Source organism: Gymnoscopelus braueri, assembly GCF_963280865.1.
Source record: "Gymnoscopelus braueri genome assembly, chromosome: 20".
Classification (NCBI taxonomy): domain Eukaryota; kingdom Metazoa; phylum Chordata; class Actinopteri; order Myctophiformes; family Myctophidae; genus Gymnoscopelus; species Gymnoscopelus braueri.
The window spans coordinates 38,702,660-38,723,281 of NC_137622.1; the positions used below are offsets into that span (position 1 = coordinate 38,702,660).

Sequence of the window (20,622 nt, forward strand, 5' to 3'; positions counted from 1 at the left end):
TTCTTCAAGTTTCTTTTTGTGAAAATAGCCGATCTACAAGCTCACAACGCGTCTCGAATCGCTACGACCCGTTGTGAGCTTGTGGATCGGCTATTTTTTGGGGGCTTGTTTTCATAGACCTGGTGGTTGCTTGTTTCTCTCGCAGAACCTGGCAACGCTGATCTGAGCGCACCATTGAAAGTTCCATTTCCATGATCAGAGCTCTGTTCTGTGCGAGACTTGAGGAAAACACGAAGAGGCTCGTTTTAACCTACAAGAATCTCCGTTGTTTCTACAAAGGTAACGAGCAGATACAAAGGTAAATAAAGTATTCAATCAATCTAGCTGTAGAATACAACTCTCGTAGACGTATTTACGATTCTCACGTTTTCAATCTACGAGAGTTGTAGGGTTCACCCCCCATGGAGACAGGGACTTTCAGCACTATGCCCCGTAGACACTCCAAACATGTACAAATAGAAAATAAAGGTGCTTAACCCCACGCCCCAAATGTTAACTGTCTCTACGTGGTAGTAGTTTAATGTAATAATCCATATCTTTAAATTAAGAAGGGTTTTAATGCCGTCTGTGGCCGATTTGTCGCCATTTTTTCACCCTCGTTTACTTCCTGTTTACATTTAGTGTAATTCCGGGTTTCACCGGATGCGCCCCGTCACTACCGCCCATTGGGAACTTCCGACAGAATCGGCCACAGATGGCATTAAAACACTTCTTTATTGAAAGATATGGATTATTACATTAAACTACTACCCCGTAGTGAGAGTTAACATTTGGGGCTTGGGGGTAAGCACCTTTATTTACAATTTGTACATGTTTGGAGTGTCTACGGGGCATAGTGCAGAAAGTATGAAGAAGGTAGTGCACGCACATCCGTTGGTCCAGGTGCTTAGACAAAGTATAATGAAAAAGAATAAAGTCTGCACACTGGTAGTTGCAAAAAGCTCCAGAATGTATTGCTCGTCAACGTTTCGGCCTGTTCAGGCCTTCATCAGGACATACATGTATGTCAGGCCTTCATCAGGACATACATGTATGTCAGGCCTTCATCAGGACATACATACAACTTGTATTCTACAGCTAGGTAGGAGGCTTGTTGTCAACGGCAACGCATTGAACCCCTTTTATTTACTCTTTTCGAGGCCTTTGTTCTTTTCAGCCATAGCCCTTATAGCTGTGTATGAGACCTTCTTAAACATTATTATTTTATTCATAGGTTTTTTTTTCACTGTAAAGGCCAAACCACACCAATGCAACTTAGTCGCAACTCCTTGCTACAAAACAGTTTTATGGCCAGTCCACACCAACTCCTTGCAACTGCCAAAGTACTCAAATGTTTTACATTACTGCAATATAGAAATACTACTACAAGTAAAAGTCCAGAATTAAAATTGTACTTGAATAAAAGTACAAAAACTACTGGCATCAAAATATACTTAAAGCACCAAAAGTTAAAAGTACTAAAATATTTTAAAATAGAAAAATCTACTGCTGGAAAATCTACAAGCTCCTGTGAGCTTGTAGTTCGACTATTTCAAACAGCCTAGGTATAAAATAGGGCTAAAGTGGTTAATGTATGTTTTGTAATGTAATAATTTATATCTGAAAAGTAACTAGTAACTAAAGTTTTCAAATAATTGTAGTGGAGAAAAAGTACAATATTTGCCTCTGAGATGTAGTGGAGTAGAAGTAAAAGTATTGGAAATACTCAAGTAAAGTACAGATACCTCAAAATGTTACTCAAGTTTAAATGTACTTAGTTACTTTCCACCACTGGTTGCAAGTAGTTGCATGTTGGAAGGAGTTTCATTGGTGTGGACTGGACTTTAAGACAGCTTCACAAACTCCTAATAAAATAATCATTAATAATTGATCCATTGGTAAAAAGATGTGTAAACAAAGAAAAAGTTACATTACATTGAAATGCATTGCGAGCTTGTACTGTAGATCTGCTATTTTCACTATTTTTGCACGACACCGGTGTGTCATGAAGTATAAAATACGGCTTGAAGTGGTTTTATCGATTCATTTATATATTAAAAAATACTTTGAAAACACACTTCTCGATTATTCGATTAATCGAAAAAGTAATCGATAGACTAATCACAAAGTAAACCATCGATAGTTGGAGCCCTGAAACAATCGTAACTATCTGACAATATTCCGTCCCCTCCTCCTAACCCTGTCATAATAGGATTACAGGCTGGTCTAGCAAAGGGACTCGACATGGCTGAAATGATTCCAGTTGATGCCGGTTCACCCCCCCGCCCTATGGATGACACCACTGCACCGCTATCCTCACTGAAGACAAGCCATGTGTTTGTGGAGACCTTGCATTCCGACAGGATCTTAGAAGGCCTCAACAGTCTTCGGCTCAAAGAGGAGTTTTGTGACGTGATCCTGTGCTGTGGTGGACAAGAGTTCCCCTGTCATCGTAACGTACTGGTGTCCTTTAGTTCCTACTTTGAGGTAAACACACGCGCGCGCACACACACACACACACACACACACACACACACACACACACACACACACACACACACACACACACACACACACACACACACACACACACACACACACACACACACACACACACACACACACACACACACACACACACACACACACACACACACACACACACACACACACACACACACACACACACACATCCCTCTTGACTTTTACATGTGAACATTTATTGAACTGGTGTTATTAACCTAACCCCTCCCTCCCCGAACTCTTCCTCTTTTTTCTCTTGTACATATTAAGCTGATTGTATGATGTTCTGTATAGTAGTGTGTATATCTGTCTGTCTCTTATATGTTAGCATGATTTGTGTGCGTGGGGATCTCATTTTAAACAAGCTTAGTGCTTGATGAGCCTTCCAGTTTAGTAGACCTTGAATTGTGAATTTGTACTTCCATGTACTGTTGTTCTCATGCCTTACTAAATAAAGTACATCAATTAATCACATCAAGTGGATATGTCTAGAGTTGAGATATGTCTGATCTGCTATTTTTAGAAAAATTGTGAAAATGTGTGCAAATCTTTTATATACATTTTTAACTCAAATGGGGGTCCCTGGAACAAAATATTTTTAGATGGGAAGGGGTCCGCGGACAAATACATATTATTTTGGGGCTCCTTGACATGAAAAAAGTTTGAAAACCATTGATAATATAGCAACATAAGGGGAAAAAAAGAAGAAAAGAAAAAAAACGTAAGGAAAACAAAACAGTTTTTTTAAAGACATTTGTAAAATCCCCAGAAGCAAAGATTTGAGTTAAAAACTTTCGCTTAAAAAAAGTATATATATATTCAAACTAAAGATTTGCACACATTTTCTCGATTTAAATAAAAATAGCAGATCTACAAGCTCATGCCGCGCTATGAGCTTGTAGATCTGCTATTTTTATACAGCCAAAGAAATCTTAAAATGACACACAGATGCGTCCCCGGTCTTAATGGGTTAAATGCTGGTATCGGTGTCGGCGAGTATGCCAGTCTCTGCCAATCCGATACCACGTCATTTATCACATGATATTTCACAATAGTAAATATGTTTGGATTGCTTCAGTTTATGTTGCACTACTGTTTTATACTCTTACTGTACTATCTACATTATTATTTTACTAACTTGTAGCTGCACTTTAACAAGTACTAATGGAATTTGTATTTATTGCTAGTTCAGCGGTTCTCAAACTTATTTTAATTTCAATGACCCCCCCCCCCCCCATACCGCTGAGACTCTGGTTCCACTTGTACGCTCTCAGAGTTAGACCTGTGAGGGTCCATTTGGAACCCTCCCCCCGAGTAACACTGAGGGTCCCCGGACCCCACTTTGAGAACCTCTGTTTAATAAATTACACACTGGAATCGGGTCGGTACTCGGTATCGACCCGATACACCAAGTTGTGGGTGTCGGACTCGGTACATCTCTAGTCCGTGTCATTCAGTTCTACCTTGGCTTTCACGTCAACCAAATATCACATTGACTTTTCAACACGTCGCACACAGGCGATGTTTGCCACTTTGTGGAAGGAGTCCCAGCAGAGCAGAGTCGCCATCAACGGAGCCGAGCCTGAGTCTATTGGCCTGTTGGTGAACTACGCCTACACCTCAGAGGTGCTCATCTCCACAGCAAATGTGCAGGTGATGATTTATTATTATCGTCATAAACCTTCAAAAGGGGTCCTCAGAGTTACTACAGAGGGGACACACAAATCTTTGTCTCTTTGGAACCTTTTTTTTTTTACATTAACCTCTCGAATCCTAGCATCCCTTTTCTGAGGGGAACGTTGACCGAAAATAGCCGATCTACAAGCTCACAACGCCTCGCACAGCGAGGCGTTGTGAGCTTGTAGATCGGCTATTTTCGGCCAATAGGTTTGGCGCAGACCAAACCTCTTTACATGCCTTATACATTTTGTCTCTGACCTGCATCGGTGCTTCAGTTGAAACACATTTTTGTTTAATTGGTGCTATAGGCCCTGCTGGCAGCAGCAAACTTGCTCAATGTCAGGCCTGTTCAAGAGGCCTGCTGTCTGTACATGGAGCGTCACATGGACGAGAAGAACTGTGTCGGGGTTCACTGCTTCGCCGAGGCCCACTCCTGTAAAAAGCTGGCGAGACAGAGCATGGATTACATCCTGGAGCACTTCAGGGTCGTCTGCCAGCAGGTGAGAGATTGAGGGATACATGCATTTCCCTATTTGTTTGTCTGTTGTTGTTGTTGTTGTTGTCTTTTTCTCCTATACTGTACATATGTGGTGACTCACACACTATGAGACAGGCCCAAACAAGATGATAAAATATGGAAAGGTGGCAAGTGATTTTCTTTGGTTAAAATACATGTTAAATAGCTCTATATTCTGATTGCTATAGAGTGTTTGTTCAGTAACAAGAGTCTCCATGTCTCTCCAGCTCTTAATTAAACAGAATGCATTTTCAGGTAGGGATACCAATTATATCCTATCAGTATAGAGAACTCAGACAGGATACAGATTAAACAAGTGAAATTGGAAGTGATGGCACTAAGAAACGTGTCACTCTCTTCTAATTGACTGACATCTTGCCCCCACATTAAAAAAAAAGAAAATCTGCTTATTAAAGTGCTGGAGAGACAGGGACACCCCTGTTACTGAACAAACACTCTATAGCCTACTATCAGAAAATAGGGCTTTAACCTTTTAACAAAAACACTTTTTGTTTTAACCAAAAAATATCATTTACCCTGCCTTTTTTAGATGTGTTTTATTCCTATTGCTCAACCTGTCACTACCACCACAGCTGACCAGAACATCTATGTACAAACATTAATTCATTCATTCGGTCAGTGATTGGATGAATATTAACAAGCTACTGTTTCATGTATCTTTCACCAAACAAACCACCTGTCACCAGTGAGCACTTCTTGAGGGGAGCAAAGGTTACTTCATGAAGTTTGGAAAACGGTTCTATTCCACCTACTTTAGTCTACTTGTAATTCCTCTGCCCACAGGAAGAGTTCCTGTCTCTGTCTGTGGACAAACTGAAAGAGATTCTTGCCAATGACGACATCAATGTGCCCAAGGAGGAGATGGTGTTCGAGGCGGCCATGTTGTGGTTAAACAGGGATCCTACTCGCAGGCAGAGCTTCCAAAAGGTCTGTCACAAGATGTGTTAAAAAAAAATCAAGATTTTTCAAAAACAGCAGATGTACAAGCTCGCACCGTGTTCGTGCCGCACTGTAAGCTTGTAGATCTGCTATTTTTATTCATTTGAAAATCTAAAATGTCATTTTAATGGCTTAAAGTGAGTTGCCTTAGTTTTTTCATGTTTTGACTCCTCACCTTGTCTTGTAGGCAGATGAGAAGATTTAAGAGCAAAACGTTGTTCAGCCACTATCCAGTTAGTTGGACTAGTTAAATAATTTGTGTTCTATTAACCCATTGAGACCTGGAACGCACCTGTGTCACTTTTTGATTTGAGCTAAAAAACATTATTTTACACTTTGGCTATTCAAAAATAGCAGATATACAAGCTTGTAGATCTGCTATTTTTTGAAAATAGTTAAAATGTATGCAAATCATTGAATATATATGTTTTTAAAGCGAACATTTGTAACTCAAATCTTTGCTTCTGGGGGGTCCCTGGAACAAAATATTTTGAGATGGGGGTCCGCGGCCAAATACATGTCATTTTGGGGGTCCTTGACATGAAAAAGTTTGGGAACCACTGATATAGAAATGTACGTTTTTTCAAAAAACAGTTAGGATTTAGAAGACATTTTTAAGAATCGCCTCAGGTCTTAATGGGTTAATTTGTTCTTGGAGGTGCTGGAGCATATCCGTCTGCCTGTCATCAGCCCCTCATACCTCCAAGATGTGATTGAGACTCAGGCCGTGGTGAAAGAATCCCAGGGCTGTCAGGGGCTCATCTCTGAGGCCAAGAACCAGGACCTCCTGCCCTGCAGCGACAGAGCTCAACCACGCACGCCCACAGGTACCTGGGGCCTGTCACCATTATGACATTCTTTTTGACTATTTGACGGTTAGTTGTCATACAATTATTGCGATTATGTAATAATTGTGACAGGCCTGTCAACTGAGCTCAGAAATTGCATTCAAATTGTGGTTGTAAAATGGATTATTAATTTATTTTGTATAGAAAATAATCAGTACCATTTTAGAGGGTGCTCACCGCAAGCTTATAAGAGAGAATGTGAACCAATGTATTTCAGGTCTCACAACATTCAACCAACATTCAAGTAATGCAAAGAGGCAAGGAAGGTTTATAGCACATTTCAACAACAAGGCAATTCAAATGACTCCACTGTGACTACCCTGCCTCATGAACACGCCTGGTGGTGTTTATGTTCTAACCCTCTTTATCAAAAGATGTTGTGTTTATGTTCTAATCTAAGTACACTCTTGTGTACTTTTTTTCTTGTGGGGAAAGCTTTCACAGAAAAAAGCTTTTGAGCTATTTTTCTGCTAAAGCTTTCCCCACAATTACAGAAAACCGAAAATACACTAGTATATAGAGCCATGTGGTCAACCATATAGGGTTTAAGTGGTTAAAAAGTGCTGTGTTCATGTGCTAACCCTAAACCTCAGCATCTATCCAAACGTCACAATGCCTGTGTAATGGTCCTCTACTTATTAACCCATATAATCCGGGGGGTGCATCTCGTGTCGTTTTCGATTTCTTTGGCTATTCAAAAATAGCAGATATACAAGCTCATAGCAACTAGATCTGCTATTTTCTGAAAGATCGTGAACATTTGTGCAAATATTTAGATATATGTTTTATAAAGCGAAAATTTGTAAAATATGTTGTTCCAGGGACCCCCCAGAAGCAAAGATTTGAGTTACAAATGTTCGCTTAAAAAATATGTATATTCAAAGATTTGCACACATTTTCACGACTTTTCAAAAATAGCAGATCTACAAGCAGATCTACAGCAGATCTAGCAGATCTAGCAGATCTAGCAGATCTACAAGCTCATAGCGCGGCACCGAGTGCCGCGCTATGAGCTTGTATATCTGCTATTTTTGAATAGTATTTTTGAATAGCCAAAGAAATCTAAAATGACAGAGATGCGTCCCCGTATTGAATGGGTTAATAAATAGAGGTGGCTTTATCGCTTTGAACTAAAATAACTCTGGCTCTCTGCCCCCCACCCCTTCTGTGTTTTTTTTTAAGTGATCGTGAGGGTGGCAGGACATGGTTCCGAGGAGATCCTTCGCAGCTTCGAGAGCTTTGATCCATTGACCAATCAGTGGAGGAATCTGGCATATCTGCCCTTCGATGTACACAGTCACTGTCTGGTGGTGTCAGGTGAGGAGGAAGTACCAACCAAGAGTACCAACTGGAGTAGAGGCCAATAAACTGGAACATCTTTATTTCTTTAACAATCTTTTAACAATCAAGGAACAAGTTTCAAGGAACTCCTTTTTAATTCTGCTCTTCTCCCACCACAGGCCCTACACTGTATTTGGCCGGAGGGATTCTCCCTGATGGTTCAGTAAGTAAAGAGATGTGGCGCTATGACCCTTCCCATGACTCGTGGTCGAAGATGGCTTCCATGAATTGTGCACGCTGTAACTTTGGTAAGACTTCATCAAACCATGGCATTCAATTGAAGCTGTTTCGGAATAACCGCTGTAGGTTGTAGGGCTGTCAACTTTCCTCAGAAATTATATTCGAATATTGGTCTTAAAAATTGGCAGATATTCGAATATATTCAAATATTATTATTATTATTATTATTATTATTATTATAAAAAAAATATATATATATTTTTTTACTGACAGAAACAGTACAAAAGACAATGTATCGAGTGCTCGGATCCAATAAAACATATCTTTTGTTTGTTTTTATTATATATTCTTTTTTGAATATTAATTTTCATATTTGAATATACATGTTTTCCCAATATTCGAATAATATTCGCAAATCGAATATTTGTTTGACAGTCCTAGTAGGTTGTTGCTTTGGTTACCCAAGGAGACGCAGGTTTATTTATTTATGTATTTATTCCCCTTGCACAACCCCCACATAGGCCTGGTGATGGTGGATGGCTTCTTGTTCGCAATGGGCGGCTACGATGAACGGCGCAAGACATGTGCGGCCTCATTGGAGCGCTACGACCCCAACGCCGATCTCTGGCAGCTCCTGGAGCAGAAGGTTGAAGCTGTGGAAACACCCGGCAGCTTTTACACGGTCACGCTGAATGGACGGATCTACGTTCTTGGTATGGAACCGTTCTTTATGCATCTGCAGCTTCAACAGATACAACACTTGGAGGGGAGGTTCAAAGTCTAGTGCCCTAATAAAAAAAAGAAAATGACACTGGCTGGCCTCATGGTGGCGCTCCCCATATAGGCCACGCCCATTTGCGTCTGTAGAGATTTTCCGACATTTTGAATTTTCTTCTAAACACTTTATGCAACTTTTCCTACAGATTTTGTCCAAATCTCACAAAAATCGGTACACATGATCTCTGAACCCATGTGATAAACATATACAAGTGGAATTTTGATATTCCGTACTCTTCGTCCGTAATTGGCTCCCAAGGTTAGTATGAGGGGCCTATTTTACAAAAAATTCCCAAAATCACGAACGAAACGTTCAGTCAATCCCAAATTTGAATCACATGACGAGGGTTGTGTACTCAGCAAATCGCCAAAAACATTTCCACTTTGACCCGTAGGGGGCACGACAAATGCGCAAAATGTAATCGTTTGATGCAAAAAAACTGATTTTTGGGGGGATCAATCCTCTCAAAATGAAATATAAGTGATCTCAGGAGTGAAGTCACACATGTTCTCTGATGACACTTGACAACATAATCAGCTTGCAAAGTTAGTGGGAGGGGGCCTATTTCTCAAAATCAAAACGCCATGTATCATGAACGCAGGATCCGATCAGCAGCGAATTCGCATCGCACGTCGCGCGGCCTCCGATGGTATTCCTCCCAGCGTATTCTTCGTGTCCCGGCGGCCGCGACTCGCGTCGCCGCAACCACACTTGCGATTTCCCAGAATAGCTTTTTTTCGTAAATGAATGCCCTACTTGATCATACTACGGTGTCACACAAAAGTAGCAGAACCACAAACTTGAAACGTGGTGCGACGCGTTTTAGATCTACTACTTTTGCTATTTTTTAAAAATTGAATCCTAAAAAGTAAACGTTTTTGACGTATGAGATTGGACATGTCCACCAGACAGACGATATGTAATGCAAAATGTCCGAATTCCTTTTGTGATGTTTTATTCATCTTTCTCCTGTTTGGCGATGACTAATGTTTTGCCATGTTTTCCTCCTGGGCCCTTGGTGTCGCTGTTACGGGGAGGATGGTTCTACCACAGACGGGTTCGTGGCGTTCAAGTACAACCCTAAAACAAGTGTATGGTCCGAAGTCCCTGCTATGACGTATAAACGTACTGGTGCAGCTGTATGCACTCTCAAAGGAAGGATCTACTTCATAGGTATTTATACCTGTTCTTAAAGGACGACTTCACCGATTTTCAACCGATTTTCATATAATTGGTCTGTGTCTCAGAGGAGGGCTGTGGACAGCTGAGAATCCCGACTACCAGTGACATCATCGATTGGGAATCCAAGCTTATAGAAACTGCAGGCTTTCTATTCCTGGAAAATTAGCATGCTATAATGGAAGCCATTGTTCTCGCGTTAATAAAATCGAATTAAATCTTTTGAAATCTCGTTTGAAAACTAAAATCTGCCTAACGATGATGTCACTGGTAGACGGGTTCCTGAAGTGTCCACAGCCCTCCTATGAGCAGGGTTGCCAGATCTGCTTATTATAATTTCCTCGCAAGATTTTATTTCAAAACAGCCGATCTACAAGCTCACAACGCGTCGCATCGCGACGCGTTGTGAGCTTGTAGATCTGCTATTTTCAAATAGCCGATGTATATGTTAAAGTGCTCATGTGGCCCATAGTCGCTTCTTTTGGGCTGGTTTTCCTAGGCCTGGTTGCTTGTTTCTCTCACAGAATCTGGCAACACTGCCTATGAGACATAGACCGAGCAGATTTTTTTTTACCATTTTATCATGAGCATTAGTGAGGACCAATTATATGAAGATGGGTTGAAAATGGGTGAAGTCGTCCATTAATGGCTCTTAGTTCCATAATACACTTCAACTTCACTGTTAGTTCATAACATGTCTAAACTACTATCCTGTTAAAGGATCTACACCAAAATATTTAATATTTAATATCATATTGTTTATGTCTCTCAAACGTTTTTCAAAAGGTTTGAGCCGAAATCAAGCCTCAGATATACTCATTCCAACTAACTTCTCTCTGGCTTATAAAGCACTTTCACCTGCAATACCACATTGTCCTGATTTGCACGTGGCGCTATTGAGCCAGTTTGTATGCATGTTATCTCCTGGTTCTGAGTGAAAAAAAAAAAAAAAAAAAAACGTTTTCTAAGTTGGAAGTGAAAAACGGGAGGGATTGTACCGCTAGTGACGTCACTTTCAGGGCCAAATCAGTTTGGCCTGTTTCGAGACCAATTTACATAAAACCCCAGATATGCTGTGAAAGCCTGAGTGCTCAAACTGGGGTATTTTTGGGGATAGAAGAGAGGTAGGGGAGACCAAAAACACACAAAAAAGAAGGAAAAGTTAGAATTCATGGTGTAGTCCCTTTAATTCCTTTTCATCTATAGGTGGGTATTACAATGTAAAGAGAACCTCCACGGACGAAGTGCAGTACTATGACCCCAAGACCAACCAGTGGACCGTCGTCGCCCCCATGAAAGAGCGCCGCGGCGACGCTGGCGTGGCCGTGGTGGAAGGCAAGATATACGTACTGGGAGGTCTGAATAACACGGACAGGTGAGAGGCTGCCGCTCCATGGAACCCTGTTACGTGGGAAATGGTGGCTGCTAGCTGCCCTGTTCACACCAGAAATGTCTCTCATCATGGCTATAGACCGCCGAAGTCTGACGTCATTTACACATCCTTTGTTTGTCTACCTGGTTCGCAGTTTTCCACCCCCGTTCTGAATCCCATAGACGTATTTAATATCGCGTCAAATAAGAACTGTGTTCCAAAAATAAACAAATGACCACGGCGGGTTGACTCTTATGGATATGAAGCATCAACTGACGGTGAGAAAACGCTAATGTTACTTCCGCCAAATTAGTTACATTTTCGCCAGAAACAGACTGTATCAAATATAAGTGACTGACTATCATAAACTATACAGAACCTCCTCCCTGACAATAACGCCGACACGCGGTGTTTATTTTTGGACCACAATTCTTATATGAGACGATTCTAAGATGACCCAATGTTATTCTACATAGAGAAATTACTTCCGCAAACCTGGGGATGAACGAGTGACGTCAGGACTTCGGTGCTCTATTGCATGGATAAAGGTTCTCAGTCGCCACGCCTGATTTCAGTCATTTGGATTCCGTAGAAGCAGTGGTGGAAAGTAACTAAGTACATTTACTTAAGTACTGTACTTAAGTACAATTTTGAGGTATTTGTACTTTACTTGAGTATTTCCAATTTCCAATACTTTTACTTCTACTCCACTACATCTCAGAGGCAAATATTTTACTTTTACTCCACTACAATTATTTGAAAACTTTAGTTACTATTTTCAGATATAAATTATGATATTATGAAACATACATTAACCACTTCAGCCCTATTTTATACCTAGGCTATTTGAAAATAGCAGATCTACAAGCTCACAACGCGTCGCATCGCGACGCGTTGTGAGCTTGTAGATCGGCTATTTTCAAACATTTTAGCACTTTTACTTTTGGTACTTTAAGTACATTTTGATGCCAATACTTTTGTACTTTTACTCAAGTAAATGTAGAATTATGGACTTTTACCTGTAACAGATTATTTCAGTATTGCAGTATTGATACTTTTACGTAAGTAAAGAATTTGAGTACTTTTTCCACCACCGCGTAGAAGTCCATCTATATCCAAAAATAGTCCATCTACAAGCTTGTGACGCGTCGCAGTGTGGCCCTTTGTGAGCTTGTAGACAGCCCATTATTAGTTATTTTAGGCATTAAAGAGTATTTGAAGCGGTCAAACTAGCGATAGAATACCTGTCCAATCTTCCATAAAACCCTTACGATCTCGGATATTTCATAAAAGCCACGGTTAACGCCTCAATCCGCGAGGCGTACGGCTACCAAAACATCACAATTATTTAACATATTGTGCTAATTGTTAATGAAACACAGTGCTTGTGTGTGTCAGCCTGGCATGGCCGGACTAATATCACTGCGTAGATATTAGTCTGTAATCTCAGTATGGAAAGTGGAACGTGCATTTCCAAGGGGCGGATAAAAAAAATGCCTCTGGTGATAAACCAGACCCATATTTGCATACTGGTCCCTGATTGGTCCCTCACGACTTCGGAGGGAGAGAAATCCATCATTGGTTCGTCTGGAACCTGTGTGTGTGTGTGCGTGTGCTTGCGATTCACAAATCGCAGATTAGGACTTTATGGCCTAACAAACATTTTATTTTGCTTGAATCCATGCTCATGGCTATCGGTCTCTCTTTGTTGTAGTGCTCAACCCCAGACCATCGAGCGGTACTGCGAAGACACGGACACGTGGGAAATAGTGGGACGGGTGCCCACCCCTCACAGCTGGCACAAGTGTGTGTCTGTCAGGCTGAGGAAGGACGCACACGCAGTCAACGCATCATCTGCCACAGCTGATAGCGTACCTATGAACTGAGGGAAAGATGACCAGAAAGCTCCTCTAGGTTTGATAACGAGACATTGAAGACAGTCGGGCCCTATTTTTGCGCGTCTTAACCGCTTAAACCCCTGGATCCGTATCGAGGAGGAAGCTTTCGCTGAAAGTAGCTGTTCGATGAGCTTGTCGATCAGCTATATTCAGCGAAAGCTTTCCCCTGAATAACAGAAAAGACACTAGTATAGAGCCCTGAGGCACTCCGGTCAACCATATACGGTTTAAGTGGTTAATTGCCAGGTCTTAGGTCTTAAGTAGTTCAAATTACTTGTTTTCTATCAATTACACACCCCGTGAAGCCTTGAATTCATGGATATTTTTTTGTTTTTGTCACATTCCTAAGCCAATAATTTGATGACCGGGTCATCGGTCAATAGGAGATTCGGTAGGAGACTCTTTGAGTCTCTGCCGATCATCAAATTATTGTCTCAGGAATGCGACGAAAACCCCCAAAAATCGCCATGAATTCAAGGCTTCATGTGGTGTGTAATTGATAGAAAATAAGTAATTTTTGGGGTGAATTACTTCTTTAACTTGTGGCCAATGTTGTTTACTAGCTATTTTTGAGGACGGTAAAATGCCTGAATTGGTCATGGGTGCCATGGTGTGACGGCGCCAGCCCGTTAACCGCATATCGCCTTGCTTGGTGCAAGGCCTGTTTTTACCGTCCTCAAAGAAATATCAAAACCGCATTGGCCACGCCTCCGGGTCTTAAGTTAAGACAAGGATCTGGTAATGAAGACGCGTAAAATAATAGGGCCCAATGGCTCATAACTGCTGAAGGGTGATGGATGGTGACACGGGCCGTTGGCAGTCTACTATTCATGTTGAATAATTCCATAGTTTTCATGTGCCGGTTACATGTTGTAACTAGCTCGACTAGATTACAATTCATGCTGCTAAACATTGCATGTCAACCAAGTGCCATTGTTGCTAAGAAAAGCATAGTTTTTGTTCTTTTATTCTTCTTCCCTAAAAGTGTGTGGCTGTCAGAAAATGTGAAGTTGGTTACCAAACTCAGCAGATGACATACTGTACGTACGTAGGCTACTTTATTCTGTCATGAAAAGTAAGAACTTGCTATTGCATGATTTGACCAGCAGATGTCTCTATGGGAATTTCTCTGTATTTCACAGTGCTTTGTTTACTGAGACCTAATCAATATAATAGGTCTCTATTGTTTGTGTGAGGTCTTCATATTTGAAATGCACAATGTACTTCATATATTTTTGTGCAGTCAGGTTGCATTATATTTGTTCTTTTTACATTCCTGAGGTTCATTATATCGATTTGTGTTCTTTTTTTATAAAGAGTTGGTTCGAGCTCACTGTTATTTGAGACATAGTGGAGACATCTTTTTTCATAAATAAATCTTTGTGTTTTGCAAACGGCAGGCGTTTCTATTCAGTCACCAGGAATTTACATCCTAAAGTAAAAGTAGCTCTGTTACAGGTAAAAGTCCTACGTTAAAAATGTTACTTGATTAAAAGTACAAAAGTATTTGCATCAAAATGTACTTGCTGTACCAAATGTAAAAGTACCTATTATGGCGAATGGCCTGTTTCACAATCATGTCATTGTATTGTAATTAGTAATCCATTACATGTTTTATTAATTGTAATGTTGCAGCTGGGTACTTCATTCTAATACATCATTTGTCAGTTAATGTATGTTTTGTTTTAATCTAAATCTGCAAAGAATCTAGTGACCAAAGCTGTCAAATAAATGCGGTGGAGTAAAAAGTGCAATATTTGACTTATAAAGCAGGGGTCTTCAACGTTTTCAGGCCAAGGACCCCCTAGCTGAGAGAGAGAGATGAATCAGGGACCCCCTCTATATTGTATAAAATTGTGTTTCAGATAAACTTTTGCTGCTCTTTTTTCCCTCTACACCTATAACTCTTTGCCAAAAATAGACGATCTACAAGCTCACCACGCCTCGCGCTGCGAGCCGTGGTGAGCTTGTAGATTGGCTATTTTTGGCTAAAGTTCTCCTCAGAAAAGGGATGCTAGGGTTCAAGTGGTTAATGTAAAAAAAAATAATCATATCACACAAAGATTTGGCGGACCCCCTATAGTAACTCTGAGGACCCCCTAGGGGTCCCGGACCCCCTGTTGAAGACCCCTGTTATAAAGTATCAAAAAATTATACCTCAACTGTAGGATAAGGCAAATTTATATGGTTCGAGGTTACTTTATTTTGTCTCCTGAGAGAAGAGCTTTGAGAGCCTCATCAGGTTGCATGGAAGTCTTAAGAAGAAAAAAAAGGTACAACATGACATGCAATGCAATTCTGTGCTGGGGATCCCAGTGGTGTAAAGTAACTAATTACACGTCACGTACTGAAGTACTGTACTTAAGTACCATTTTGAGGTATTTTTTACTTTACCGGAGTAGTTCCAATTTTCAACACATTTAATTCTAGTCCAAAGTTTGAACTTTTTACTCCACTGCAATTATTTGAAAACTTTAGTTGCTAGTTACTTTGAAGATTTTCAATGGAATTACAAAACATACATTAACCACTTAAACCCCTGTTTACATAGGATTTTTAAAAAAGAAAAAAGGGGGGGGCAGGACGCCAGGACCTGAAAAGGTTGAGAACCATGATTGATCTATTTCCAGTGGTGGAAAGTAACTAAGTACATTTACTTAAGTACAATTTTGAGGTATTTGTACTTTACTTGAGTATTTCCAATACTTTTACTTCTACTCCACTACATCTCAGAGGCAAATATTGTACTACAATTATTTGAAAACTTTACTTTTTAGATATAAATTATTATAAAACATACATTAACCACTTTAGCCCTATTTTATACCTAGGCTATTTGAAAATAGCCGCTCTACGAGCTCTACGAGCTTGTAGATCGGCTATTTTCAAATATTTGTGTACTTTTACTTTTGATACTTTAAGTACATTTTGATGCCAATACTTTTGTACTTTTACTCAAGTACATTTTTAATTCTGGACTTTTACTTGTAACAGAGTATTTTTATATTGCGGTATTGGTACTTTTACTTAAGTGAAGAATTTGAGTACTTTTTCCACCACTGTCTATTTCACAGATTAGTAGGATGTTTTCTAGAGAAAGTAAACCTGCTATGTGCTGACTGAGCCAGCAGGTGGCAGTACACAGTATGTTTTTCCAGTGTGACGTGCCATGCTCCTCTCTAGCTTATCCATAGAGCTTATCAGCTGGACACAGGAAGCATGTGGGCACCTGAGAAGTCTGGTTGATTGATTGAATACTTTATTAGACGTTTGGAGAAAAAAATGCACATGAAAGTTCAATACAAGGTCAGCTAATGGGGATTTAAAACCCAAGAAAGCCATATGGCTTGTTTCCATTGGGGTCCTTTGTACTCAATTCATACTAGAGACATTAAATGACAGACAGAGATATACACTACTATGCAGAACATCAAAAAAACGAAATATGTACAGTAAACAGTTCGAGGGGGGTTGACTTTTACAGGGGCCAGTTTAGAACTGCAGCCTCCTGAAGGTACTCTTTTAGGGCGGTTTGGTTTAGTCCAGGGGTCTTCAACGTTTTCAGGCCAAGGACCCCCTAGCTGAGTGAAAGATGAAGCAGGGACCCCCTCTATATTGTATAAAATTCTGTTTCAGATTAAACTTTTTTCATTTACTTGGTCTGCTCTTTTTTTCGCTCTACACCAAACCTCTTTGCCAAAAAATAGCAGATCTACAAGCTCACAGCTTGTAGATCTATTAGATCTAGAGCTATTTTTTGGCTAAAGTTTTCCTCAGAAAAAGGGATGCTAGGTTTCAGGTGGTTAAGGTAATAAAAAAAATAATCATATCACACAAAGATTTGGTGGACCCCCTGTAGTAACTCTGAGGACCCCCTAGGAGTCCCGGCCGGACCCCCTGTTGAAGACCCCTGGTTTAGTCAGAAGTGCTTTTTAATACGTTTCATTGGTTCAATATGTTTTTAACCAATTCTCACAGACATAAAGGGTATTCAATTAATAGCACTGATTTATGAAAAAAATTGAGTGGCTGGTTTTTGCCAGACAGCGACGATATGAAGCTATACAACAGGTGGGGGGAAAGCATTACCTATCCCACCCTCATTCTCTTGTACCTACGACCAAAACCGTTCCTTTTTATTCAGCCAGCAGCCAGGTGTCTCAGCTGTCCTGAATATGGGTGATTAATTTAGGGGAGGCGCGTCGCATGACTAAAGAGAAAGCTCAACCCACTACACGTGTATACTTCATCTTATTTAATTGCCACCTTTTGCCAAGGCATACATTTATTTATTTATGTAGCCTATCCATTTATTTAATTTATTTTACATTGGGGGGGGGGGGGGGGAATAGCCAATTTAACATCGAGCTAGGGGGCCCAGACTTCTCAGGTGCCCACACTTAGTTAATACCGTTACTCTGGGGCAAAGAAGCAACATCACGAATCATTGAATGGTTTCATAACTTCGCAACAAAAATGTTTTCCATGTTATCAGTCAGCAGTCGGTCTCTCTCTCTCTCTCTCTCTCTCTCTCTCTCTACACCCCCCCCCCCCCCCAACACACACACACACACGCACACAACGCACACCCCCCCTCTCCCCAGCTGACAGCCGGTGGTGGTGGTGGTGGGGTCGGACAGACACTCAGCCAGATAGACGCCACCGGTCGGAGCCCACCGGAGCAGCCAGAAGCACAGCCTTATTACTGCTGCTGCGTACAGACAGACAGACAGACAGACAGACCTGGGTTGTGTGTGTGTGTGTGTGTGTGTGTGTGTGTGTGTGTGTGTGTGTGTGTGTGTGCGCGCGTGTGCGTGTGTGTGTGTGTGTGTGTGTGTGTGTGTGTGTGTGTGTGTGTGTGTGTGTGTGTGTGTGTGTGTGTGTGTGTGTGTGTGTGTGTGTGTGTTGAACTTGTTCCGTACGTATGTTGATATTTATAACGGGCCACAGAGTCAGTCAGATGTAGGAGCTGGTCGGTATGCTGCTATGCAGACAGGCTGGAGCCACACAGCGCTCACTGCGCCGCTCCTCTAACACACTGGAACCAAGTTCACAGCCCTGAGAGAGAGAGAGAGAGAGACGCTGCTTGTTGCCACCCAGAACGAACGAGCGACAAAAACTTTAAACCAGCTAGAAGATGAGCAGGAAAGACCTTTTTCTTTTTTTTTCCATAAGGGAATAACTTTTTTTTGTTTTGTTGTTTCGTGGAATAACTTTTTTTTTTTTTTTTTTTTTTAAGAATAAGATCTTGGGTTTTCTGATCAAATCTGAAGTGTGGATTATTCCCGTAAATTGCTATCGCAGACTGGCTGGAGCCAGAGCAATACTTGTCGCTCAGGGGAAAGTAAAAAAAGAGAAAAATAAGTGGTTTAGTTACCAGGTAGACGCTTCTGTTCTGTTCTGTCTGCATGCAGGTGGCTATAGTATAGGACAGAGGAATAACTTTGTTTGTAGCCTACAACAGTGAGGATTATTGTTCTGTGATTCAAAAAGTTGTTTGCTGAAGCTCATATAGTGCAATCGCGTCTCTGATAAATGCCTGAGCGGCTCCCCCCATGATTTAAAAAATGTGTAGACTTGCCTTGCAGACTTACTGGAGCCAAGGGGAGAAGACGCTGTAAAGCACAGAGAAAAAGTCCCTCAAGCAAGTTTATAGTGAGAGACCGCAGTCTGCTGCGTGGAAACTTCAGTTAAATAACTGTTGTATTACTGTATTTGTTGTGAGATTTGAGGGGAATCAGTGGGACTTTTGGACAGGTTGGTGGTGTTTGAAGGACACACACACACACACACAAAACCAACCATAACCTGGTTTGTTAAACGAGGTGAGTGAGCTGTCAAATTAACAGGCGACCCGACCAAACAGCTGCTGTTCAGATTAGATTTTTGAAGTCACATATAATAGACATCTGAAGTCATGTCAGCTGTGATAACAAGTCCAGTGATGATGACATGCAATTGCTCATTTGCCATTTGTAATAACTTATAATTGGATATACAATATATGTTAAATATACCCAGATCTTTTGGGTGATATTGGTGTGGACTTGGGCTACTTGCTTTACTTCATTAATGAACTGAGTTGAGTTGAGTTTTTTTGGAGGGGGAGAAAAAAAAAACAGAAAATGAAGAATCCTCATGTGCTGTTGGCCGATGGCTGGAACAAGACCGTTAACGGGAGCAACAAGGTGGTGGGGGACCGGGACCAGCTGCTGGTGTCTGTCTCGTCGGGCACCACCGCCGCCACCACCACCAAGAAGTTCAAGAGGAAGTCCCGGGAGCCCAAACGGCTGTACAGCAGCCCGGGCGACCCGGTGGGCATGATGAAGCCCTTCAGGGGGGGGGACCTGACCGCCGACGAGGACTCGGCCGGGGAGAGCAGCCTCCGCGAGGAGAGATGCTCGGTCAACCGGCTGGCCATGGTCCAGAGGCGCCTGCTGATGCCATCACAACAGGACCTAGTACCACCATCATCATCAGGCTCTTTGGCGGAGGACAGACGGGCCATAATGACCTCTCCCGCCGGTCAGGGCGGTGGCGGTGCCATCGACATGAGGATCGGCACCGTCGTGCCCGCCATCACGGCCAGGCTGGCCCAGCAGCAGCAGCAGTTACCCGTCCCCCAGTCCCCGAACGTCCACCCCTCTCACCGGCCCTCCTCTCTCCTCCTCCTCTCCCAGCCGGACGGTCACAAACTGGGCCTCGTCTCTCCCACCTTTCCCTCGCTGCCGCCGGCCGCCGCCACCAGCAGCAGCAGCAGTCATCATCACCATCATCATCACCACCATCATCACGAGCATCCGTCCATCCATCAGCCCCACCATCCCTACGCCCTCCAGGACGGTCCACTCTCGGGGGGCCGGCTGGGGGGGTTGCAGCAGCAGGGCCAGACCCGCGGGGAACGAGCCAGAGCTCTAAGCGGGGCCTCTCACACGCTGTGCAGTGAATACGACGACGACGATGATGAACCTCAGTCCGACTCGCCCCAGGTAATTTATTAGCCATTTTTGAGGAAATAAGCGTATAAACCAATTTGTTCTGTTGGTATACACACACTCGACTAGTGGTTCTCACAGTGGGGTGGGGGTCCAGGGACCCTCAGGGTTCCTTGGTGGGGGGATGGTTCCAAATGGACCCTGACATGTTTGTAAGAACAAGAACACTCGCCCCAAAATACGCTCTCCGGTGACCTCGGGAACGGTCGCCGCCAGGTATTCCTAAACGTAACCTCAGTGGAACTATACCTGATATAAACCTAACCTTATTCCTAAGCGTAACCTCAGTAAAACTATGTCTAAATCCTGGTCTCTATACTGCCTCCCCCTGGTCAGCCGGGGCGCCTGATGGAGGGGAAAAGGAACTGGTTG

General features: G+C 42.0%; 2 protein-coding genes across 4 annotated transcripts in view; both read left to right on the top strand.

The window, feature by feature from the left end:
• Window positions 1-156: 156 nt before the first annotated feature.
• LOC308076638 (kelch-like protein 24) lies at window positions 157-14,678 on the top strand. Of its 2 annotated transcripts, none has more exons than XM_080417075.1 (12): window positions 157-298; window positions 2,192-2,466; window positions 4,021-4,155; window positions 4,491-4,682; window positions 5,504-5,647; window positions 6,318-6,486; window positions 7,690-7,824; window positions 7,968-8,096; window positions 8,550-8,741; window positions 9,860-9,979; window positions 11,192-11,360; window positions 13,072-14,678. In XM_080417075.1, the coding sequence occupies exons 2-12, from the start codon at window positions 2,224-2,226 to the stop codon at window positions 13,241-13,243; spliced, it is 1,800 nt and encodes a 599-aa protein (XP_080273201.1). In that variant the 5' UTR covers window positions 157-298; window positions 2,192-2,223; the 3' UTR covers window positions 13,244-14,678. The 2 variants fall into 2 exon arrangements, with proteins under 2 accessions (XP_080273201.1, XP_080273200.1); XM_080417074.1 differs by having other exon boundaries at window positions 163-279.
• A 3,476-nt stretch (window positions 14,679-18,154) lies between these two features.
• Window positions 18,155-20,622, top strand: part of atoh8 (atonal bHLH transcription factor 8) — a 151,306-nt gene continuing 148,838 nt past the window's right edge. For both annotated transcript variants that reach the window (XR_013932198.1, XM_080415314.1), the window contains exon 1: window positions 18,155-20,244. Coding sequence is in view for 1 of the 2 variants with exons in the window: in XM_080415314.1 (XP_080271440.1) it covers window positions 19,381-20,244 (864 nt within the window). In the remaining variant the exon portion in view is untranslated. The remainder of the gene's footprint in view (window positions 20,245-20,622) is intronic.

Coding starts and splice junctions, on each gene's coding strand:
- LOC308076638 (XM_080417074.1), top strand. CDS start 192: ATGATCAGAGCTCTGTTCTGTGCGAGACTTGAGGAAAACACGAAGAGG. Junction 9,980..11,191: donor AGGAAGGATCTACTTCATAG/GTATTTATACCT, acceptor TTTCATCTATAG/GTGGGTATTACAATGTAAAG. Junction 11,361..13,071: donor GGTCTGAATAACACGGACAG/GTGAGAGGCTGC, acceptor TCTTTGTTGTAG/TGCTCAACCCCAGACCATCG.